The sequence below is a fragment of the Monodelphis domestica genome, chromosome 2 (assembly GCF_027887165.1).
Source record: "Monodelphis domestica isolate mMonDom1 chromosome 2, mMonDom1.pri, whole genome shotgun sequence".
NCBI classification, from domain to species: domain Eukaryota; kingdom Metazoa; phylum Chordata; class Mammalia; order Didelphimorphia; family Didelphidae; genus Monodelphis; species Monodelphis domestica.
In genome coordinates this window covers 23,322,728-23,349,191 of record NC_077228.1, presented here as the reverse complement: position 1 = coordinate 23,349,191, position 26,464 = coordinate 23,322,728, and the positions used below count along the sequence as shown (strand labels likewise).

Sequence of the window (26,464 nt, the reverse complement as noted above, 5' to 3'; positions counted from 1 at the left end):
AGTGGTGAGGGCCTGTGCCATAGGGGTGGCCCACCCTGAAGGGGCACAGGTTATAGAGGGAAAGATGAGCTACAGAGAGATTGGTATAGGTTCAATACTTTTTAGGAGACTACTGAGACTGCCTATTCTAGGGGGCAATTAGGGCTTACACAAGGGTTATGATACTGGGAATAGTGAGGTGAGAACAAAAAGTTACACTATTTCAGTCACAATAATTTGCTTTTCAACCATCAAACCTTGTGATCCTAAAATAAAGCATTGGTCCTACAGGTAGATGACTTCAGAACTAGATGTATTCCAATGTCTTTTGATAATGTAAAACTGGTTATTGAAAGAGTTTCCATGGTTCTCTATTCCAGTGACAGGAAAAATCAACAGGTTCGTTCCAGAAAGAACAGAGACAGTATATTCTAAGAAATCTCTCTTCGTTCTCACGATTAGAGGGAAAGCCATGATGGCATTTCAAAACCAAACATCTGCTGACTGAAACAAGAGTGGCCTTAGTTTAAATTCCCCTCTTGTGTCTTTTGGGTGCATTGCATCACTGGGTCTGAGGATACTCCAGGGGCTCTTGGGCTTTTACCTTGTCCTTCAGGTCCTTCTCTTCTACACTCTGCACATATTTGATCATTTTGTGGATGACCGGATCAAGCATTGGCTAGGGAAAGAGAACAGTACACTGTGACACATATATACTTTAAATCAGAAATGAAAATTTAATGATGAAACAGACCTAATATCAGCTATCCTGGACACAAAGGATACAGAATAAGGAGACAACAAGCTCAGACATACATTTCAGGCAGATCCACCTGATGGTGGAGTGGAGGACATATAGGATCATGGGAACAGCTGGAAAAATGATTCTGAGTTCCAGATTTGGACAAATCATTCAAATTCTGGGCTGTATTTTTCTCATAGGGAAGATTCAGAGGAAAAATTAAGTTTTTATAGTGCATCTAAGACATTTTGATCTAAATCTGTCAATCAAGTCAAGTGATTAGCTGCTAAAAAGAGAGCAAAAACTATTTGGCAGTTAAATTACCAAAACATTAGCACTGGTATAACAGAACAGAGCAGGAAGTAATTCATAAGGATTATTATTTTTCTTGCTGACTTAGTTCAGAGAAGGATGAATGCTGGAGAATTCCAGAGATCCAGGATTGAGTCTCCAATGCTTACAAATTTGCAGGATTGGGGGGACTGAGAAAAGAGGCCCACCTAAGCAAGAAACATCCTAAGAATGCTCCCTTTAAAGGCATGGAGAAAGAGTTTTGCCCTTTAGTAAATATAGTTGCTTCCACAATTTTAAGTACCCTGGAAGACTAGGTACTTCCATTTCCTCATCTAAAAATGGGGACAACTATAACTGTGTTAACTATTTTACAGAATTATGTCAAATGAGGACAAAATATGCAGTGTTTACATGTAAACATGTAAGATGTATACAAAAAAATTAAATTTTCTAAGGGTTACATGCCCTTCTCTAATGCCAGGAAGAAGCTGGAACCAATCTAGTCACTCTAGGTCATACAGACTTCTTGTCCTTCATGCACTGAACCACACTAATGACAGAATCCTGGCTGGACACACTGAGCTCTGCTCCTTAAGAGGAGGAAATCTCATAGTGAACAACTATCTAGGTAGTTCCTATTAGAGCTCTGTAGTTTATTAGTCCAATGTCTACCTTAACAAGTCATAATGTTTCCCATTTATGTACTGAAGGCTACTGAAAATCAATCAGATATTAGAAAAGTTTATTAGGCCAAAATGGGGAAAAAGAACCCTCCTGCTGTAGCCCTAAAGATACTTTAACATTAGCTTTTTCGAGAGAAGAGTCTACAATGAGCTAATGGCAAAATATATTTGCATCCTGAAAATTATTTGCTAATTTCAGTTTTTTTGGTGTCACCCTAAATGATAGGTCTCATTGATTTCTTCTTGTGGTAAAGAGTTCAAATTATAAGGCAAATAAAATATTGTGCTATGTTTATTAACTAATAACTAGTATTTTATTAAGAAAGTTCTTCAAATGAATGACATTTAAATGATTCAGTTTTTAAATTAGAGGATTAGGATTAGGGTTTCCCTTTGCACCGATATGATTGTCATGACTCTATTTTCAGTGTAGTGTAATTTTCTGACTCATCTGAGTGTTGATGTTTTGGTTTTACCTGAACGACTGAGGAATTGAGATACTCTGCACACACCCCCAATGGTTGGACTAATGCAGAGACAGCCTGGAAAAAAGGACAACAGATGCTTACAAGATGAACATAAGGCTTTTCTTTCCTTTCAAGAGGAGTAAATAATCAAAGGACACTTTTCATTTTGTCTTAAGCGATTCCAATTAAGACATGAGAAAATCCCCTGGTCACCCCACCAAAACACCACATTTATTCTTCAGTTCTTATCAATGACACTGTATAAACATAAAAGGACACTATCACAACTTTTTGGATCCTTTCCACATCTCACACAAAACAAAAATAACAGTGAATGGCCAGGAATGGAGCAGGATAAATGTGATTTTTAAAAAGAGCTGAGCTTGATTCTTCAAGATTTGTGTCTATTCATCAGCCTGTTCTTTGGAAAGGGACACAAAAGGATTTAAAGCTTAGCACATCCAAAACCACTAGAGGAGTCCAAAGTGAGTTTGTGTGTGAAATGAATTTCTGATGTTTCAGAACCACCTCCTACAAGAAGCCCTTTCTACTCCCCTAAAGTATTCTTTTCTAAGGAGCCCTTCTACCTACTCTACATTTTTCTCTTATATGATCTAATTTATAGAGACTGTCTCACTCATCAGAATGTAAACTTTTTGAGGACGGGGGAACTGAACTGTGATCTGATCATGATGAAATTATGCTAACTATGGTTATGGCTTTATTCACTAATAAACCAGTCCCTTACTGATGAGTTCTAGAATTTCCCCTCAAATAAAAGTTAAGTCCATAGGCCCATATTATTCATGTCCTCATCGTGTCTACACTCTCATGTGTTGACCTCATCAATTACCATGGATTTAATTGGCATGTCTATACAGATAATTCCTAGATTTCTATAGAGAAATAGAGCCCCAGTCTCCACTTGAGCTCTAGTCCCATATCACTACATGCCTATTAGACATTTCAAACTAGATGCCTCAGACAAATCAAATTCAACATCTCTAAAACAGAGCTCATTAGCCCCCACTACTTCCCCAATCCCCCAAACACACTATTTTACTAAATTTTCCTATTTCTGTCAAGAATGTCACCATTCTTCCAATACTCTAGGTCTGTAACCTTATGGCCAGGCCTTACTGTTTTTACTTCCATGGCTCCCTCTGCACCTGACCTCTGCTGACTATTTATGGAGCCTTCTCTTTAGTCTAAGTCCACTGCCTCAAGTCTTACCCTACCCCAGCCTATCCTTAATTGCTCCTGCCAAGATATTTTATCTTAAGTTCATTTCCGACCATGTCACTTGGCTGCTCAATGAACTCCAGTGGTTTCCTATTGCATCTAGGAGAAATTATAGCTTCATCAGTTGGACTTTTAAAGAGCTTTATGTAATGGCACCTTTCTCACCCTGAACAAACCCTCCACTCAGGCTTTTCTGTTCCTTACATACAGCACACACAAAGAGTAAGTGATGTTTCTCTTGTCAAAAGATCTGGATTCAGTTTCCACTTCTGATAATTACTCTCTGTATGATCTTAGAAATTCACTTAGCCTCCCTGGACCCATTTCTCCTCAGTAAAACGAGGGGATCGCAGCAGATAGTTTTTGAGGTAGTTTTCAATTCAATATCTATTGATCTAGTAATTTGAATGTAGTCCTCATTAAGGTATTTGAATAGTAAGTCATCTCACTGACAAAAATTTCTTTCATAGAGACTATAATATGCCAAAACTTTTGCACAGTGTTACGTTTTATGCTCCCTTATTGAAAAATAAATTTATAGTAAAGAACTTAGCTAATCTACATTGTCAAAATAAAATACCATCAGGGTTAGTTTTGTGAGTTCTTCTGATTTTCGTTACATATAGTGGGTACTGTTAAAATCTTTGAATAACTTTTCTGAAATGGAGGATTATCTACCTGAGCAAACAAAGCAAATCCCACCCCCAACCCTCATTAAGAAATTCTTTCAGGTTGTTGGGCCAAATGTACAGGCCATACCAACCACTCACCCAGGGCCTAGAGTGGATAGTAATTTGAAACGAACTTTTTAGATACAAATGGAAAGGAAATCTATAGCATTAAACAAAAGAACAAAGGGGGAAACCTCTCATCTCATATTGTAGTTGTCTTTCTCTCCTAGTTAAGTGCTTTGTATGGCAAAGCAATGACCCCCATCTACTTATTATCTTTTTAGGGACTTTTGGTCCATTACATGTCCCTAGGAGCCTGTATTGTATAAATCTACACACATATATTTGTGTGTGATCTCTCAAAGAAAGGATAGGTAATCCATACAGAAACAGGAGATTTTTACAACTCTCCTTGCCTGAAGAGTTGGCATCTTCTGCTAAGAAAAAGCCAGGATCTCTTAAGGCTACCCAACTGGCTGATAAGACATCAGTAACTGTTCCTGTGTGATTATTGATAGTGATTATGAAGATTGGATTTGGCTCTCCCCTGATTGTAAGAATGAAGGTACTCAGCTCTTCTTTGATTGTGAAAATTAAATTGTAATCCCTTGTCTATTTTTAGATTTTAATCCTCAAAGTGTAAACACAGTACTTAAAGTTGATTTACCCATTTTGGATTTTAACCACAAAAAGGTGTAAACACCCATTTCATACAGCCATGTGTGAAAGAATGAGCAGTCCTGAAGTGGAGCGTCTGCTGTGATTGGTAAATGTAAAATTTAGGGGACATGACACAAGAGCAAGAGATCTTTAAAAGTGGAAACAAGAGACACACTTGATACAGACACTGGACTTGGAGTGAAAAGGGAGTGTGGGAGACCTCAGACTGTTTTCCTTTTAGACGGTCACCGTGGTGAGTGTAAAAGCTGACTTGGTTGCCCATTTTGGAGGTGTGAGCTTCCAGGAAAGGCCCATTATCTTGATATTCCTTTCCCCTGGCTGAAGCCTTAAAATTGCTACCTGGGTCAGAGGAAGCCAGAGCACTCTATCTCTCTCTGTCTCTCCCCTTTTCTCTCTTCCTTAATATCTTCCCTCTATTGTAAAAATAAACTACGATAAATTCCATTTTACTTTGGTAATTGATTTTGGGGATTTAGAAATTAAATCCCTGGTGACCATAAAATTATATTCAGTCAAACCATAAAAATCTACCATCATGTAGGTGCTGATGCTCACAAGAAGCAGTCTCAGCTCTTTCAGGGACTCCTTGTTTAATCTCCACCAAAGCTTAGTCTCCCTGGTCTGGGTCAATTTCTCCCTTCAATGGTTATAAGGGCAAATGAGAGAACAGATTCTCAAATAATGATTAGAAAGATTAGAAACAATCTAAAAAGGTCACTAGATCACCCATTTCAAATGGAGGTAACACCCAATGCTCTCCAGATCCCCAAAGCACTTGAAGAGATTTCTGGTTGACCTTTTAGGACTTTATTTTAAATAAGGGGGTTGGGGGTGGGTAAAGGAGATTCCTAAATGAGTATCTACAATGATTTAACTTACCCCAAGTTCTATATCTTCTGAATGGAGTTTAGATTGAATTGCTGCAAATCCACCCAATTCACCGAACTAACAATAAAATAAGAAAAAGTTAATTATTAGCTTATTGTATTGGGAATTTAAGTACTTTAAGAAAATAGTCTATTAATTTGTTCTTTAGTTATCTGGTTTAAGAGATCTGAACAAAAGAGAAGTTCCTAAGCCTTAAATTTATTCTTACTAATTCAATGATATGTTGGAGAGTATATAAATTAAAGTGCTCAGGTCCTAAAGCTGACAGTAATTTGAAATAAACTGTGTTCAGATCCAAATGGAAAGGAGACTGATAATATTAACAAAAAGAGTACCATAAAGAATAGAAGGCTAAATCTCACATTGTTTTACATACAAAATTCCAAGTTTCCTATGAAGTTGCTATCTTGTTAGAAGAATAATGTGATCTAAAAATAAAAATGCCCTCCCCTCCAATTCACAGTAAAAATTACTTGCCCTATTGACCAAATCCACAAGCCATCCATGAGGTTCCTGTAAGAAAAGGAAACATTTTTAAGCAGTTGGGATTCCCAAAAATAACTCATCCCTTAGTGTACATTTTTCTCTACTCCCAACTGGACGTCACTGAAAAGAACATCATGCAGCAAAATTAGCAAAAACACAAACAAAAAAAACCTCAACTTGTTTTTCCAATCTTTTCATCAAATATATGCCAGTGGGTCAGCTTTGATGACATAAACTACATGGCAGTACAGAGCCACGTCAATTATCCCATTTGTTAAATGTTAGAGGCCGGACCAAATATCTCTGAAGCATATTATAGTTCTGAAACTTCTGATTTCTGTGACTCTTCTGTGGGTTTCAGCTATCACATACCTGCAATTCACAAGAAATGCCACAAGATGGCATTTGTGAGCTTCTTTGATTTAATTTCTCTAATTTCTCTAGCTATGTGATATGCTAAACTTGAGATTAAATTTTTTCTTAGAAAATAAATATACCAATGTAAGGCCTTATACAAATCTATCACTAACTAACCTTCTCATTGAATAAATGGTAAATAAAGTTTTTTTCTCCTCCAAAAAAGTACCATCCTACAATTGTATTCCACCCATTTTTCCATTAAAAATTATTTCTAATAAGAACTTCCTCAGTTAAATAAGAAAACAGCATGTAGATGAAATAACACTAAGAGCTCTTGGCCTCTAATCTAGGTTACTACTCTTTCATGAGTGAAATGAATCCAACAAAATTTATTAACTATATTCCATGTGTAAAGAAGTGTGCTGGCAATATATGTGTAGGGTTTTAAGAGATTAATTTAGAAGGGAAATGAAAATGAATGAGAAGGCAGAATCCAACAATGGCTAGTTTATCAGAGACACAATTGAAACAGAACGACACACAGAGTTAAAATAAAGGATTGGAAACAGAATTTATTATGTTTCAGCTGAGTGAAACATGATAGGGGTAGCAGTATGATTTCAAAGTAAAAGCAAAAACAGATCCCATTAAAAGAAATAAATAAGAAACTAAATTTTGCTAAAAAGGTACCACAGACAATGAATTAAAATCAATATTGAACATATAGATACCGAAGAGCAAGTCATCCAAATTCTGAACAGAAAAAAGTAAAATTGAGTAAAACTAAATTAGTGGGATACTTCAATTTATTCCTTCTCAGATCAATATAAATCCAACCAAAAAATAAACAAGAAAAAAGTTAAGGACTTAAATAGAATTTTAGAAATGTTAGATATGGTAAGACTCCTGGGGAATACTGAATGGGAACAGAAAGGAATATACCTATTTCTCAACTCTACAAGAAACCTTCAGAAAACCTAAGAAATAAATGCAAAAAAATCAAAAATGTCAAATATATCTTCTCAGACAGTAATACAATAAAACTTACATTCAATAAAGGGCCTTTGAAGTAGAAATTGAAAACGAATAGGGAAAACTAAACTTAAGAACAAATCCAAGAAACTTTCAACAACTGAATCAAAAAAAAAAAACACAGTGAGATAACATACAAAAATGTAAGCAGAACTTGGGGGAAAATTTGTATCTTGAAATGCATACATCAAAAGAGAGAAAAAAAAGATGAAAGAAGAAGACATGCAACTACAAAACCTTAGGAGGAAAAAAACAATTTAAAAACCTACAATTAAACATAAAAGCAAATTACAAAAATCAAAGGAGATTAACAAGGTAGAAAGTTTTTAAAAATTTAACCAATAAATATTGGCCAATAAAACTGACAAAACTAAAGTGGATGAATATTCACAAAAATATAAATTGCCCAGATTAACAGAATAAAAAACAAATTACTTAACCCCATCTTAGAAAAAGAAACTGAACAAACCATAAATGAATTCCCTTAAAAAAAAACAAAACCAACAATCCTCCAGCCTTCCCAAGATTAGAAGAACTCATGAGAATTTTACCAAACATTTCAAAAAAACGATTCCAATACTACAAAAACTTTTTGGGCAAAATAAACGAGTCCTACTAGAACTAGAAACAATGGCTGCCTTCTCATAAGTTTCCCCTTCCAGGTTGTGAACTTCAGTGTTTACTTAGTAAAAATGACTTCCTATGAAGCCAAAATTTTCTACTCAAAGGTATGTAGGCATGGGAAAAAAAATGCTCAAATTTCCTAAACTTTTATCCGTAGCATAGTGTATTCCTTCTATATCTTTTCTTTTATTAGACATCTGAACTTGTGGGTCTGCTGTTTCTACCACATTATGTACATACATTAACCAAAAAGCAACTCAATGAGTCTGAAATAATCAAGGATGACATCTCTCTAGAGCTTGAGAGTTTGTGTGTGTGTGAGGACTTTGACAGAATTTAGGACTGCAACATCAGTGTTCTTCCTAACAAATCTCTCAGAGTAAATATTTTTGTGCTTATATTTAAAAATAAAATATGATTACTGCTTTTCTAAATGAAGGACTCAGTGACACAAAATCTATCTTATCAATATTTGATCAGGTACTACAGTAAATGTCAGGCAATCCCAACATTTTCTATTACTGCCTTCAGGAAAATTATCTACTTTTTTTATTTGAGGGATGGAGGGAGGTTATGTATGTGTGTGTGTGGGGGGGGAGTGATGGTTATAAGTTACACATAAAGTCAAAAGTAAAGAGTAATATGGTAATAATGTAAAGTATCAAGATACCTTGGTTTAAAGCCTCACAGTACAAGAGTGAAGAAAGTACATAAATTTAAAAGGGTGACTTATTATTTAATAATTCTAATTCTCTCATAAACAAATTGCTTTACCTTCCTAGATAATGACTTAATCACAAAGGCCAAATCTAGGCTGCTGCCTGTTTTGGTATAGCCTCAATCTAAGAATGGTTTTAATATTAAAAAGTTTTTAAAATGAAAATGTAAGAATGTGGAGTTTAAAAGAGGCTAGCAGTGGGCAGGGTTCTGCTCTCTGGCAACAGTTTGTTGACCCCAGACTTGATAATTAAAGCTCATTTCCAGTTCTAAGATTCTACCATTTAACTGAATTGGACTCAAATCTAGATGCTACTAGCTTCATATATGGCAAGCAAGCAATTCTTCACACAAGATTTCAGATTTTGTAAAATTCTTCACACAATGTCATTTAAGAATCAGGAGAAGAAAATTTCAATTTTTGTGTTTTAAAGAACTCAGCTTACCTTTTGGAAAGCAGATACAGGTGAGATAGCAAACATATTTCCTTCTCCAAAAATTTCAGCCCAATTTCTTTGAGATACTTTCATCCGATTTTTAAAATGATATTCATTATCAGGATTGAAGGCCTGGATATAAAGAGAACATAAACATTGCTATTACTTATTTCTATGGCAGCACATTTTAGATGTAGAGAAGATGATAAAAATATTTTCCTGGAAGGCCTGCATTAAGGTAATTCTCCCAAGCCCTGGCTACTATAAAAACATATGTTTTTTGATTATTTCTATCTTTGCTGTGCAGGGATAGCCAAAGTCAAGTGGATCCAAAATCTGGGTTTCTAATATGGTGAAAAACAGAGGAGCTGAACTCTTCATGGGACAAATGGGCCACTGTGGTTGAGTGGGAGGGAAACAGGAGATAATTTTCCTCATTGGTATCACTGTAAGTCCAAATGAGATAACAAATATACACAGATACAAGGACATAGTTTATTTGCATGTCCAATATGCACATGTCTATGGCTGTAACACTAATGTACAACTTCCTACAAAACTTCTCTAATTCCTCAACATGAGACCAAAGGGATCCTGGGCTTCCAAAGGTTGTATAGAAGAATGCAAGCTCTGGCAATCCTACAGTAATAATAGCATTTACAAAGCACTTTACATTTTGTAAACCTTTGACACACATTCTCTCCTATGAACCTGATAGCACCCTGGGAGGTAAGTGCTATCACTATCTCAATTTGACTAATGAGCACAGTTTAGTGACTTGCACTAGGTGACACAGCTGGTAGGGGTTTGAGGTCATTTGAATTCTGGTCTCCCTCATTTCAAGTCCACATATTCGATGCACTACATGAGCCATCAGATGGTCCTTAGCTTGGCTCTTCCAATTCTGGAGAGGCTTCAAATATAGATCTGGTGATATCTGCCGGCTGGCAGAATTGACTTAGCCAGGCTCAGAGAAGCTTAGCTTGCTCTAACAAGGTTGGCCACTTCGCAATCCATCAGAGTGGCAAGGGTGGCGAGCCCACAATGGTAGGGGCCCCCTGAAGAGGATCAGGGAAGTAAATGACAAGGGAGTGGGGGCGGAAACACAATGACTTGGCAGGCAGCTTCTATGCTAGTGCTACAACAGAACTGCCTGGAAGACACACATTTACAAACAAGTGCTCTACTTCTCCACCAAGATACTCAATTCATAGACCTATAAGCCAGGTGGGAAACCTTTGCTGGGAGCCTGGCCTTTAACCTGACACCTTTGAACACACTTTCCCAGACATCACTAGCAATTTGCACTTCTGCTGACCCATCCCTGTGCTAATACTCTGATCTGCACTTAAAAGTTTTTGATTATTGCTTTATGATATTATCTGAGATCCAGGAATGATGGATTTCTTTCATTCCCATTCTTTTTCATTTCATCTCCTCACAATTCTTTACCTTTTATTTTTTCATCAAATTAATTTTATTCTTCTGTCTAATGCTATAGGGAAAACTCCATGGTGCCTTCATTTCCCCTGTAGAATTTTAGGTGGTCATGGAATCCTCCTTACCCCTTCTCCAAACCCTATGAAATTAGCTCTCACTATCGAAGGTGACAGTTCCAACCCCTGATGGCTTTCTTCTCTCCCTGTATCACAAGCTCTAAGATGGTGTTGACTCCCTCCCACAAGGGGCCCATAATGACTAGAAACAAGAACCAGTTCTGTCTTGTTATGGAGAATTGGGCCTAGAATAGGATCTCCCCTTGCTGGTGGGGCTCTGCTTTCTGCATGATCACGGAAGCACAAGTTGCTCAATTTGAGACAGAGACCACACCTGGGAGCCAGGTTGTTGATCTGTATCCCCAAGTACACAGTGATTTCATCACTTTGATTTCGGCTTCCGTGGATCTTTCCCCCAAGTTCTCCATCAAGCTGTACTTCCCAACCTGGGCTCCTGTGTCTCCGTATTACCAAATGCTATCTGTATCTCACCTCCAACCCACTCCTTGGCTTCCCTCTCCATCGCTCCTGTTCCTTCTGAATAAAGAATCTCTTTTTCAACTATTCTTTATTTAGGGGGTTGATTCCACCAAATTTTAGGAATACCTACAAAGCCCTATTTGTCTCCTGGAGTTAAAATCTCTAGTTTACTTTTGCTGCTTGTCCCGTGTTGTGAAATTGTGTATAGACATCTGAGGGTATAGTCTTTATGACTTGACGATCAACCTTTAGTGCCTTTTTGACTTCCACTGTAGCTATTGTCCTCTGAAATCTGACTTGGAAAGCGACCCCCCCCTGACCCTCCCCCCCCCCCCCCCCCCCCCCCCCCCCCCCCCGTCTTCCCATGCTTTTGATTCAATCAGTAGGTACTATAGGAGTCAGAAGAGGAAGAACCATGCCACTGAGATAGCCTACCATTGTGAGCACACCCAGGAGACCGATGGGAATGGGATCTTGCTTTACACGCTCTGCAGCCAGATCTACCAAAAGCATCAACATGTTGTAGATTCCCTCGTGAATCTCTGTGCCCCATTTGTGAACAGCGCTGGAAGTCAGTAACTGCAGAAAAACAGAAGACGTGAAAAGAATGGCTGGGCTTTCTACATGCAGGGTTCACCAAGCCTGCATGAAATAATATGAAGAGGCTATGTGTGTCTTCCTATTAACTCCAGGTAGAACCTTTCACAACATAGATATATTGTTTTTAACTGGGTACATTTTTCCTACAATAATAGTTAACAGGTATATAGCACTTGAAGGTTTTGAAAGCATTTTACAATCCTAAAAACAAACATAAAGCACCACATACACAGACAAAAGACAGGGGAAAATTTAAATACAAAAACCTCAAGGGACATGGGAGATCAGGGAGAAAGAAAAGAGGTTTTTGCAAATTAGAAAAGGGAAATCGTTCCCTCTGTCAAAAAAAAGACAAACCCACTCCTTGACTTTTCTCTTATAGTTCCTAAGGAAATGGGGAATTATTTAGCTATTTTGTTTTGCTTTGTTTTTTTAAATAAGGAAATTTCACTTAAGAAATACTACTGGAGTCCTAAAATGATTTAATGGGCTTTATAAGATTTTTCTTCAGAAAGAAAACCATGAAACAGGATTGAACCATGAATTATTGGATGATCTGAAATAATTACAGTTCTTTTAAGACCAGAAGTGGGTTTTTTTTTTCAGTCCAAAACTCAGTTCAAAATTTTCCAGACATAAACCAAGCCACACTACTTGACTAAAAAACAGTAAGACCCAAAGATTTTATATGAATCAAAATGAGACTTTCACATGCAACTTTGGTATCAAAATGTGTTCCTTGTTATGCCTTGGAAATTATGAATATTAAGAACTTGAAGAAAATAATTTCTTAACCATTATCTACTGATGGAAAGACATGTGAATATATAGTCAGTGAGGTCCTGCCTATGCAAACCCAAATGATTCATTTGCTCATGCTTCTCCAAGTGATGAGAGTCTGGGAACTAGAAGCAACGAAGGGTGAAGCATGCAGCTATATGTGAAGATACAAACCAGCAACACACATGCATAACAATTTTTAAATGACTTGGAAGGAGGGACCATCAAGGTCTTATCTGCCCAGAGTACCAGGAAGAATCAAGCCTGGACTGGTAAAAGGCACAGGAATGATATCAATGCTTCTTTAGGGTAACATTGCCACCTTTTTCCTCCAATAGCAAGGAAGGCATCTTTCCCTTTGAGCACAAATACACATGCATTTCCTAATTTTCTTTTACCAAAACCAAAACAAGACATGCACATGAAGGGAGACAGCATGATCCATTAGGAGAGGCACTGGGGAGGAGAAAAGGGTAACATGGGCCAGGAGTCATATGACCTAGGTTTAAATCTCATTTGGATACTTACTACCTGTGTTGACCTTGGACAAGTCATTTAACCTTTTGGGCCTCAGTTTCCTCTTCTGTAAAAACAAGTAGGTTGGAGTAGATGATTTCTATAAGTTCCAGAATCACATATTTCAGTGTTGGAAAGGACCCCTGTTTGGCATTTCAAGTCCTTTCCAGACTTATTACATATTGTATTCTCCTTTCATGCACTGCAACCACTGGCCACACAGGAGAGCCGGATTTACCTTCTCATCTTGCACACAAGGTTTCTAACTGCCTCTTGAACTCCTGCAAGATCTCTCCACTCCACTCCCCCCCACCCCCGCCCATCTTCTGTTTATTGGTCAGACTTCTAATCATTCATGTTTTCTCCCCATAGAGACTAGACTCTTTAACAGGGCAGGAAAGGATTGCTGACTTTCTGTCACTGGCTCCTGGTTGAAGAAATAATCCCAGAGGCTGGAGAGTCTAACCTAAGTGTGAAAAAAGGTCTTCCCCACAACAGACCTAACAAGTGATTCTGAACTGGGAGGGGAACTCACCAACTCCGAAGACAAGCTGCTCAACAACACTCCCTATCATGAAATCCATCAGTCAATGGAGAGTAAGAGAACATTCTAAGCATGTACTGTGCACCAGGTACTATACTAAGCACAAGGGATATATTTTTAAAAAAAATAGTCCCTGCTCTCAAGAAGTTTACAACCTATTCAGAAAAGACAACATACAAAAGAAAACAGGGATGGGAAAAGGGACATAGCCCAGAACACTCCCAAACCAATCTCTCTGCAACTTCCATCACTGATACTAGTTTTATCTTTTACCACCAAGAGGAATCCCTTTTCCTTTCTTTTAAACCCTTACTTACTTACAATACTGTGTATTGGTTCCAAGGCAGAAGAGCAGTAAGGGCTGGGCAATGGGGGTGAAATGATTTGCCCAGGATCACACAGCTAGGAAGTGTCTCAGGCCACATTTGAACCCAGGACCTCCCATCTCGAGGTCTGGCTCTCTATCCACTGAGCTACCTAGCACCCTCATTTCCACATTATAGCCCTTCAAATCCTTGAAGATAGTTTTTTGTGTCCCCTTCAGTCTTTTCTTTAGTCCAGACACCTCCAGATTCTTCCACTGTTATTCAAACAACATGAACTCTAGATCCTTCCTTTAGACCAGTGTTGGCGAATGTTTTAAAGATTGCATGCCCAAATGGCACCTTTAAGCTGTCAGTGAGACTCTTCCCACATTATCCTAGACAGTGGAGGGAAGAAGTACACGCATGGGCTGCTGGGAAGATGGGTATGCATCATCCTTAGGCTCAGCAGAGAGGGAAAGGGGAGCAGCTCCCTCCTGTGCCCCTGTGTCATGACTTCACCAACACAGCTCTAGACATTTTCAGCTTATCAGTCTCCTTCCTGAAATTTGCTCCTTACACCTCCACTGCATTATCCCTTTCAACATTGCAGTTAAAAAAAACAATACCTTCTGGCTGCTGGAGATGCTAGGAAATGAAGGCAACAAAGAGTCTGATCCTCCACCACCTGTGGGATTGTTCCCCAGCACCATGCCCTAAGAGGGTCATTTCCTATAACAATCCTAAGGTGAGATACTCCTCCTTCATGGACAAACCCTGAAGAGGAAGGGATCATCCGTTTGCTTAATTCAGCCTGACTTCTTTCTTCTGAACAAGTCTTCCAATGGGGATTGATAAGGAGGACCTCTAGAGAGGGTCCTATGAATGAGTGTGTGGACCAGTCTGGCTGGAGGACAGCAGGGAGGAAGGGCAAGAAAGCAAGGGTGGCCCTTGAGTTTCCCTCTTTTTCTTTGGCCTCACAGCTAGGGAAGGAGCAGTTGCCTGAAGACTGCTCTCACCTTCTGCCCTCCTCCTCTGGGACTCTCTCCCAGCAGGACATGGAGCATAGGAACAAAGGCTTAACGGTCCTCCCCTCTCTTCTTCCTGGACTTGGGGTGAAGAAATCCCCTTCAATTCCAGGAATGTCCCCCTGGGCTTGGGATTTATCAATTGTCATCTGTTATTATTCTCTTTACAGAAGTAATGCTGTACATTATTTGTTGAGGATTACTATTCAGGAATTGAGTTTCATTACTGACAGATATAGATGCCAGGCTAAGGATTTCCCTTAAGGTCCATGGCAGTCCACCTTTGACTAGAGGTTGGCATGCTCATCACTGATCCAAGCACTAACTTGCACTCAAATGCCTCTCTCTCTAGGGTAAATCACTGGAGGTAGGCTGTAGATTCATTTAGCTAGGGCACTGAGATCAAGCCCAAAAGATCCAGGGCATCATACCACCTGAAATGATTTCAGGGTAGAGCAGACGCTATAACTAGGAGGTGTGGCAACTTTACCCATCTAGCAAATTTATGGAAACATTAACCTTCCAAAACCTATTTTTTTAATCCTTTACCTTCTATCTTATAATTGATATCAAGTATTTTGTTTTTACTCCTTTATTTTGTTAACTATTTCCCAATAACATTTCAACTTGATTCTGGCAGCACCTGAAGTGTAAAACATAACATTTATGCCTATTAAATTTAATTTTAAGGCTAAGAGACATGGCAGACTTGACACAAATCAAAACAGTATTTTGGGGGCAATCTTCATTGGGAGAATGAGTTTTCTCACTAAGAATTCTCTATGCGATTAAAACCAAAGGGCCAAATTAAAAAAAGAAAAAACCATTTTGGTTCATTAGCCTGGTATGTCACAATCTTTTAAAATTCTTTTTCTATTGCTCAGTGTTAACAATAAGTTCCTGCTTTGTATCATCATCTGGTTTAAATCCTATGATACCATAATCCCTGAAATTCTCCTTGCTCTGACTCCTATGATCTTCTAAGTCACTACTTTTATTTTTCAGTGACATTAACTGATAGTATATTTATGTCTAGTCCTTCATTACTATAGCTGAATACATCTATAATAAAATGTTGGCAATATTTTTGTTCATGATTCTAAAAGTATACTTTAAATATATACTTATTAATGTCCTTTATCTAATGAATCTCATTCATACCTGTATATTTACACATACATTTAGAGGTGCTAAATCCAAACATCAAAAAATTGGCTCATTAAGAAAAAGTACAGACTAGATAGGTGCTACCTGTCAAATACTGGGGGTGGGGGATTAGGGGTGGAACAAGACAGACTGACTTCTTTGCAGAAGTGCAAGTTTATTAAATGAAAGAAGTCAACTTAAACAACAATTCACTTTTAAAATTAACTTCATAATTTCTTAAGCCCTAAATCAAGGGAGATACTGTCTTCTAAACTTAAGACAGATATATGTTCATTTACAAAGGAGATGATAACAGAATATAAGCACCCAAAGGGCAGTGGCTCTCTCCGTTTTTTTTTATCTCTGTATTCCTAAAATGATAGCTTACATGTAGGTATTAATAACTGCTTGTAGAGTTGAATAGCATAATCCAACTTGGAGAAAAAGGAAACTAAAATATCTGCAATGTATAAAAATTCAACACACGGGAAGTGACAATTGGATAAATCTTAGCCAAAAAGATTCAAAAGGCACTGAACTTATTTTCCCAATAACTGAGAATCAAGAACTACAGTTAACAGGTGGGAAACTAAGAGAAAGGAACACATACCTCAGATCACTGGTGTCAAACTCAAAACAGAGACAGGGGCCACTAAACTATAAATGAGGATATCTGAGGGCCACATACTGCCCACCTTGGGAAACTTGATGTTTCCTGATTTTGTTTTTACTCTTTTATTTTGTTAACTATTTCCCAATAACATTTCAACTTGATTCTGGCAGCACTTGAAGTGTTGGAAGTGCTGTGAGTCTGTGCAGCCCAGGTGCTTAACACCTCTGTACCAGAGGTGGTATTCTCCATCTTTGAGATGGACGATCAGATTCCAACCTACTCTTTATACATCAGCCATGTGAGGCCAGAGAAGCAGTGACTTGTCCAAGGTTACACAGAGAGTAAGTAAAACAGAGATTGGGGCCTATGTCTTCTGACAAACATGTAACTTTGAAAGCTTGAGAAACTTTATTTAATCCTATTTCTAATGATCTAACCAGATTTTTTTCCCTCTCTCAGTAAAAGTTAAGCACACAGCTATTTTTATGAAAAACTGCTTTTAAAACTGTACAACATGAGATAATGCTGTATTACTACAACTTAGCTTTGTCTCTTTCTTACTAGCCAGAAAGGAAGGCGACACCAGTTATTAGCAAAAGAAAATATGCTAATAAAGATATCAAGGCAAAAAGTCATGAAATTAAAAGCCAGACTCACTGAACTTTTTTCAAATAAAGATGTTTTATTAGTTAAATCATAAAATGACATTTTATAATAACAATATCAGGACTGAATATATTATTTTACTTACCTTTTTAAATGCTTCTGGCATACACCGATCCACAAATCTTTTGCAATTTTCATCAGATTCAGAAAGACCTTAATAAAACAAGAGTGTTTCATACATTTAATCTAAATGTTAAGAAGTAGAGAAATGAGACATGATAAAATTCATTTTACATGTATGCCAAAAGAACTAAGGCAATAGTTTCTATAGGATCTAAGTTTACTATGGCTAAAAAACCATCCATCAACAAGCTAAATAATCAAAATATATTAACATAAATAACTAATTATTATTACTAAATTAATATTAAAATCTTTTCCCATTATATAGGAAAGTGAAACATTTTTAATAGCTCCCATATGAAACGATCCCCCCATCTAAACTTAAGAAAACAGGTCTTTTAATTGGAAGATCATCTCAGAGAGAGCTCACCCAATCTCCTTATTTTAAGTGAGGAAATTTGGTCCCAGTGAGATGAAGGAAGCTGCCTAAGGAGAAACTGCAAATAGCTAGATGGCAGCAGAGCTGGAATTAGAAACTAGCCTCTGATTCCAAAGTCAAAGATTATTCCAATGTCATAGCTAGAAAAAAAAAAGTAGAGGAAGCTAAAATCTTCCTTTTAAATTCATTAATAATAGGGGTTCAAGAAACTTGTCATTCTTGCTCCACTTTGATGGTAACTATCTTTTAAATGGTAATGGAACCAAGAAAGGGAAATTCTATTAAGGAGCTCATTCTCAATAACAAAAACACATTGACTTCTGAGTAGAAGTAATGGGTATTTTGAGAAAAAGGGATCACTTAGTCTTAGAATCTGTGGTAGAAGAAGAAATTGGGAAATAGTTGAACATGGAATGAGGATATGGGGAGAGCAGATATGGAAAGATAGCTGGGATTTCAAAGGCAATCAAACTGGAGATGATATATATATATATATATATGTTATATATATATATAAAAGAAACAATTCTGGAGTAAGAAAAAAGTAAATTGTCTAAAGAAGCCAATATATACACACAGAGAACTCACCAGCCAACTGACACATTTAAAAAAATGTAGAAGATGGAAACAAAGGCAAGAGAGAGGGCATAGACAAGAGTGCAAAATGGACCTACAAAGGCTAAGTTCAGAAAAAGCAGAAACAGGAGTGAAGTGGACCACAACAAAGGGAATTGGTGGTCTGGAGGCCTGAGAGGACAGAGTTGCTGCAGAGCAGAAGGGAAAGAGGGAAGACACAACTTCTCCATTTGCAGTTGACCTGTTTTCTCTACTGAAGAGAATGATTTGTGCAGTGGAAATACCTGCACTGATGTCCTTTGTGAGTTCCATTGTTTATGGAAGAACAACCAGAAGGGCCAGCTTTCCCCCTTAACCTCTCTTCGCATGTCTACCTGTTCATGGTGCCCACTCCCATCTCCCTAAGAGAACAACCATCTTGAGTGTGTTTTGAGTATATGCCACCTACATTCACACATGGACATGTCTCCCATGTTAGAATGCAAGTTACTTGTGAGCAAGAATAGTGAAAAAGGTTTCTGGGAGGGAAATCAATGTGGCTGTGGCCTTGAGTCCATGCCATCAGAATTGCTTAAAAGAGGTGGAAAAATAAGGCTTCTGAAGTCAGAAGAGCTAATCCTCCCTAAAATACCAAGTACTCTGAGCAAGAATACAGTGTGTGAATGTAATATAAAATTGTACCTCTTATTCCACCAGACTAACCTCCCTAGGCAGGCCATAAAAGGTGATGTGACTCTGGCTTCCTGGAAGAGGTAGACTAAAATGTCATGTGGCCACCTGAAGTGATGGCCTGCCTGGACTCTAGGACTGGCAACCCAGGATGAAGAGAGGGGATGAGCAGTGGCTCACTCTCTTTGGCCTTAGACTTACTCTCTGGTCTCTCTGAAGCATTTACCTCCCCACAGGCACTATGGGCCTTATCTTATCTGACAGAACAACCTTGACCTACTGAGGGCCAAGCCTGGCAAGGAGCAGGAAAGGAGGAAACATGGCATAGCATGGAGACTTTTAGGGTGCCAGAAGATCTCTCTTCTTCCTTTACTAATAAATAATTATAAATTAATATATAGTCTCCAAGAGATTTTTAATCATAACTACTATATAATGATGTACAATGTACTTTATTATATTTTTAATGCTGGTAACATCTTAAATGTGTGTTTAATTTATCACATAATCTTTATCATATGGAGGTAAAAGAAAATCACTTTCTATATGGGGTCAGCAGATGTTGGCTTATGTTTGTAGTTTCAGCACGTCTTGGAACATATCCCCCATGGATAGGGGCCTTATTGTGCTTTAAAACAAAATCACATCTAACATAAAAGCAGAATAGAAAAACATACAACTGAATATATGTTAGGCGGTACAATGTATAGAGTACCGAAGTTAGAGTCAGGAAGATCTGAGTTTTAACTAGCTGTGTGACTCTGGGCAAGTCACAAAATCTCTCCCATGAGATATCTTTAATGAAATTCAAATATTAACTGAATGAATAAATTTCATTACATTATTAATAAATCTTACATTACAGAACTCTATAATTTTGAAACAAGGGAAGTCCATGAAAGATCCACTAGTGTCCTCACTTTATTCTGTGAAAGATAAGTGACTAACACATTTATATTGGGAGGAGTGGGAAGGCAAAGACTGAACTGGAAGCAGGGTACAGACCACACACAGACAGACAGAGACAGACAGAGACAGACAGAGACAGACAGAGACAGACAGAGACAGACAGACAGACAGACAGACAGACAGACAGACACACACACACACACACACACACACACACACACACACACACACAGGGAGCAACCTTTGTGGAGTTGGCTGGAGGCACCAAAGAAAGGCAGTGTTTTTCTGGCATAAATATTATCTACAGCCAGTGCTTTGTGGATGAATCCCAAAGACACCAGGCCTTTCCTGTAGCCCTGCTTTTCTATGTGAATTTTTGAATGGCATAACCCCTCATGTCCTAAATAGGGAAAACTCACCTAGCCTGGCGAGGCGGGCAGAAGCTATCAGGCATTTTCCCAGTGATTCTTCCCGTTTGTAAGGTATGGACCAATGATCCGTCAAAACACGGCTTTCCAATTCATATAAGTTGGTTGTAGGAAATTCAATATTGTCCCCAGAGCAGTTGCCATTTTCGTCATTCTTCTGGGGAAAAAAAGAATTAAGGAAAGAGATATTAATCCCAAAGGAAATTAAAATTTTTACTATATTGTATATTATTTCCAAAATAAATGACACAGAGATAGCTATGAATTTTCCAAATTTTCATTATTCATGAAAATAGCCACTAAGGTTTTGATTACTATAAATGTAGTTACGGTTACTAATCATTTTTAAAAACAACTCTCTACTATGCTGGTTTTTATATATAAAAATTTCTTCCAATATCCACTGCAGTTCCTTTGAATATCTAAGCAACATTTTTTGTTTCGTGGCAAGTCACAAATTTCAGATTTGGAAGGAAGAGGCCATTTAGTCCAATCTGTACTAGAAGATCCATTTTAAGCCCGATAGGGAATGGTCACCCAACCTTTGTGGGCAGACTTCCAATAAGATGGAGTCCATTAGTCCTGAGGCAGTCCAATTTGCTTATTAGAACAATAGAGTCTCCTGGCAACTTCTCCCCTTGCTCCAGGTTCTGCCCAAACAATACACTGAATCCTTTTCTTGCATCAGTCATGGAAATACCTGAAGACAGCTCTCTGGTGTTCTGGGAACCTTCTTTTTATCAGGATCACTTGTAGCTCCTTCAAGCAACTCTTCCATGGCACACACTCAAGGCCCCAACCACAATGGTCTTCCTTCTAGAAGGCTTTCTCACTTAGCAATTTTCCCCCCCTAAACTGTTCAAATGTGGACTGACTAGGGCAAAAGTATAGTAAGTCTATGGTCTTCTAATTCCTGGAGCCCAGGCTTTTTGGTTCATAGTGAGTTTGTAGCCCAAGTCAACTAGGACAGAGGGATAGAATTGGAAGCCTCAGACACTTACTAGTTTTATGACTTTGAATATGTCACTGAACCTCTGCTTGCCTCAGTTTCCTCTTCTGGACTATGGGGACAATAGAGATAAGAGCGCTTGCTTTACAGGGCTGTGGTGAGGATCAAATGAAATAACAGTTGTAAAGCACTTTGTGAACTTTAAGGCACTATGCTCATGCTACCACTCTTCTTGTGCCTAATGTGCACTGGATTCTGTGCAATCTACTAAAATCTTTAGACATTTTCTGAGACAAACTACTGTCTCTCTGTACTCCCCCACCCCAGTCCAGTCCTTTTGAAGCTATTCTGTACCTAAGTTTAAGATTCCACTTAAGCCATGCTCATTTGAACAGCTAGTCCAACCCCTTAGTCTGGAAAGATGTCTCAGTGAATGATCAGTTAGTGTGATAGTCAGCAGCTTCCTTCTACGGAGGAACTGGGCTAAGTGCTGAGGATACAAGGAAAGGCAGAAGCACTCCTTGATTCAGGAGCTCTAAAGCTGATAGGGAAGGCGACACACAAATGCCTAAAGTAAGATATGAACATACCAACTAGGGATCTTCTGATAATAGTTAACAGATAAATGGAGACGCTGCTCTCAGTAAGGGGGAGTACAAAAGGATTTCTGGAGGAGGGGGGATTCTAGCTGGAACTTGGAGAGAATTTGAGGCATGAGGGACAGTCAATATTCTCCAGGTCCTTAGCTATCTCTCCAGCTTTGTGTCAGCTCCAAATTTAATGGATAGACCATCTATCTCTTCATAGCAGCAAGGATAAAAACATTCAACAGCTTAGGGACCAATCCAAACCCAGTAAACAGCACTGGGGCCCTTTGCCAAGCCAACCTAGAACTCTGAATCTACCTTGCTAGCTACCACACATTCCATGTCTCTCCATCTTTTATCCCAGAGGGGTACATGAGTTGAAAAAGACCTGCAAAGCCATCTGGGCTAACTTGATGATTTTAAAGAAAAGGAAAATGAGGCCCTGGAAGTTGTGTCTTGCCTAAAGTCAAAGAAAAAAAAAAGAATAACAGCTAGTACTTATATAGAGCATACTATGTACTAGGCACACTTGGGCTAAATATATTATTTCATTTTGGTCCTCATTATAACCTTGGGAGGCAAGTGTTATTATTATCTCTTATAGAATTTATGCGATCCTGCAAATGTACACAATTTACAGAAACTGAGGAAGGCAATGGTTAAGTGACTTGCCCAAGGTCACACAGATAGTGTCTATAAATAGAATTTTAACTGGAATCTTCCTGACCCCAGGCCCAGTGCTTCATCCCTTGTGCCACCTTGTTATTTATAACCTCATATGAATATTCCCAAAAGAGAAACATTGTGCCATCCTAATAATTTAAGATGGATGAATTGTTTCCTAAAGTAACATAAGTTCCTTTTTAAGTATCTTGAGATAAATCCAGATAATAAAGAATATAGGATCATCCCCAAATTTCTCATGTAATAGACACTCCAAATTATTAAACTACAATAATCTTAGAAAATTATTTAATGACCTATAAGATATAAATATGGCTAATTCCTTAAAAAGAATTGAGTACTACAAGATCTTATCCTGATAAATGGCCTAAGGATATTAGTCTATATCTAATTTCTGCCAGATTGCTTCCTGATTTCCCAACAATTCTTGCCAAATAGTGAATTCTTATCCCCACAACCTTAAATCTCATGAAATAGATGGAGAATTGTCATAATCAAGGAGTGATAAGGCAGCCTATGATTAGCTTTTGTTCATATAGTATTTTTCAAGTGCTAAACAACTGGCTCATTGTGCCATAAATCTTCCTGAATTGGAGTATCCTTTTTTGTTCATTAAATATCTTGACCTCTTTTAATCTATGTTAAGTCAAGAAAGAAAAACACCTCCTAAACAAATGTGCAAATAAATAAGGGGAAATGACCTTAATGGAATGCTTTGTTGAATTTTTAAAAATTTGATTCTTTTATCAGTCACTGAAAAGTACTTAAATTGGTATATTCTTAAAGTGATACAAAAACAGCCAAGTGATGATGTTCCTTTTTTACAAAATGCTGGCAATGGCAGGGCCAAACTTCACATTGCCTAAGGGTTTTTTTTAGCTGACATTTTCCAGAATTGGCACAATGCAGCTGTCATTCATTTATGAAGTCAACAGGTATTTTGGAAGTCCTAAAAATGGAGATGTAGCTAGAACTGAATGCACTTTTATTCTGTTCTTAGGAACAGTGATGCTTGTGTTAACAGTAAGGATTATGATTTAATCCATACAGGAATGTGACATTGGAAATATCTCTGTACTTTCTATAGACTGAGAGATGAGGATATACTTCAAAAACCCATTCTTAGAACTTTATTACTAGTCTGTAAATCAGTCAATAAGCACTGATTAAGCATTTCCCATAGGACAAGCATTATGCTAAGCTCTGGAAATTTAAAAAAAAATGCACAAACACAATCCTTGTCCTAGAGAAGCTTAGATTCTAATAGAAGAATATCTCCATCAGCTCTATATACACAAAAATAGTCATTTCCATAATTTCCATAAAAGTACTTCCTTAGCTCAGACAAGGCACTAGCAGCAGGGGCCTGGAAATAGCCTTTTGAAGATGGGATTTGATCTGAGTCCTGAAGGAATCTAGAAGACAGAAGTAAACCTAAGGAAGGAAATCATTCCAGGAGTGGAAGAAGCAGCAGCAAAAAGCAAAGAGTTGGAAGATGGAGAAATAGCAAGGAAGTCAATGTTGTTGGGTATTTTCTTTTTAAAAAAAAATAATAAAAAAAATTTAAACCCTTAACTTTTGTCTTAGAATCAATACTGTGTTTTGATTCTAAAGCAGAAGAAAGTAAGGGCTAAGCAGTGGGGGTTAAGTGACTTGTCCAGGGTCACAGTGCTTGAGGCCAAATTTGAATGTAGGACCTCCCATCTCTAGGCCTGGCTTTCAATCCACTGAGCCACGCAGCCGCCCCGCCAGAGGATTTTCAATTGAACCTATAGGCAATAGGGAGCCTCTGAAATTTCCTGAATAGTCAGGAATCAGCAGAGGTGACAATCTGCACTTCCCAATAATCACTTGGGCAGCTGTAGGATAGACAGGAATGGGGAGACTTGAAAGAGATCAATCTGAAGGCTACTGTGATAGGCTAGGAGTGAGGTGACAAGGGACTACATCAAGGTGATAGCTGGATGAGAGGTGACAGGTGAACAGAAGAGAGGAAAAAGGACAAGACAGTGACTTTATGGAGTGAGGACTTAAGGATACTAAGAGAGCTGTAAGCCTGTGGCATCTTCTACAGGAACATTAAAATGAGTAAAAAAGGAAGATTTAGGAGGAAAGATAACATCTGATTTAGACATACTGAAGTTGAAATATTTACAAGATATTTAATTCAAGAGGCAATTGATGAGAAGCTGAAGATCAGGGAAGAGGTTAGGACTAGACAAGCAGATCTGAGAATAATCTGTATGGAGAGGATAACTGAATTCATAGGAAAAGAGTTGGAAGTGTTGGAAGACATCCAACCTTAGCAGATCATCAGTGTCACATGCTACTGAGAGGTCAAGGAGGATGAGGACTGAGAAAAGGCCATGAGTTTTGGCAATTAGAGAAATCCCTGGCAATTGTGTAGAGAATTTCAATTGAGTTGAGATCAGAAGTCAGATGTCAAGGAATTTAGAAGAAAATTAGAAGAGGAAGTAGAGGCAACTCTACAGCTTTCTGAAGGAAAAGAGATAAAGAAACAGCTGATAGGGATGATGAGATCAAGTAAGAATTTCTTTTTTTTTTAATAAAAAATTTTTTTTCATTAGTAGAATTTATTTCCAGGTATCTCAGCCCTTCCCTCCCCCTATCCACACACCATAGAAGGTTTCAGCCAGCAAATAGATATGTATGTACAGATTGTCTTTCATGTTTCCATTTCTCAGTTCTTTCTCTGGAGGTAAACATTCACAAGTTATCCTTCCTATATTAAATCTGAAGCTGTGTATAATATTCTTTTGGCTGTACTTGTTTCACTCACCTCCTGTAATTCTTTTCAAGTCTTAAAAAATATTTATCTGTTCACTGTTCCTTAAAGTATAGTAGTATTTCATCACAATCATATACCACAATTTGTTTAGACATTTCTCAATTGAGAGATATCCTCTCAATTTCCAACTCTTTGCTACCACAAAGAAGGCTACTATAAATATTTCAGAACATATGTGTTCTTTTCCTTTTTTCTTGATCTCATTAGTAAACAGAGCCAGCATTATTTCTTATCTGAAAATTGTCTTCATATCTTTTGCCCATTGATCAACTGGGGGATGACTCTTACTCTCATAAATTTAACAAAGTTCTCTCTATTTATTACATATGAGATCTCTGAGAGGCTGTCTATAACATCCCCTTCCCCCTCAATTTTCTGCCTTCTTTCTAATATTGGCACCATTTGTTTTATTTGTGCAAAAAAATTTTTAATTTAAAGTACTCACAATTATCGATTTTACATTTCACAATACTCTCCATCTCTTGTCAACTCATATTCCTCTCCTATCCACAGATCTGCTCTTATTTGTTATATTCCCTTTACGTCTAGATTATACATTCATTTTAATCTTATCTTAGTAAGTGATGTAAAATATTGGTCTATATCTAGTTTATGCCAAACTACTTTCTAGTCATCCCAGCAATTTTTAACAAAGAGTGATTTCTTATCCCAGTTGCCTGGGATTATACTTTTGTCAAATACAAAGTGACTATAATCTTTTACTACTGTTTGTTGTATTTGTTTAGTTCCACAGATCTATCTTTCTATTTCTTAGCCAGTACCAGATAGTTTTGATAATTACTACTTTATAATACAGTTTAAAATCTTAGTAAATACACTCAGGTATTTATTCTATTTGTGCAAGTGAGAATTTCTT

General features: G+C 37.7%; 1 protein-coding gene across 1 annotated transcript in view; it reads right to left on the bottom strand.

Annotated features, from left to right (window-relative positions):
• USP24 (ubiquitin specific peptidase 24) overlaps positions 1 to 26,464 on the bottom strand; it is a 174,801-nt gene that overhangs the window by 117,775 nt on the left and 30,562 nt on the right. Inside the window, exons 2-9 of the mRNA XM_003340095.4 lie at positions 20,550 to 20,715; positions 17,560 to 17,627; positions 11,715 to 11,858; positions 9,313 to 9,435; positions 6,125 to 6,160; positions 5,639 to 5,704; positions 2,175 to 2,240; positions 584 to 658 (exon numbers count right to left, since the gene is read on the bottom strand). Of these exons, the coding sequence (XP_003340143.2) occupies positions 584 to 658; positions 2,175 to 2,240; positions 5,639 to 5,704; positions 6,125 to 6,160; positions 9,313 to 9,435; positions 11,715 to 11,858; positions 17,560 to 17,627; positions 20,550 to 20,715 (744 nt within the window). The remainder of the gene's footprint in view (positions 1 to 583; positions 659 to 2,174; positions 2,241 to 5,638; positions 5,705 to 6,124; positions 6,161 to 9,312; positions 9,436 to 11,714; positions 11,859 to 17,559; positions 17,628 to 20,549; positions 20,716 to 26,464) is intronic.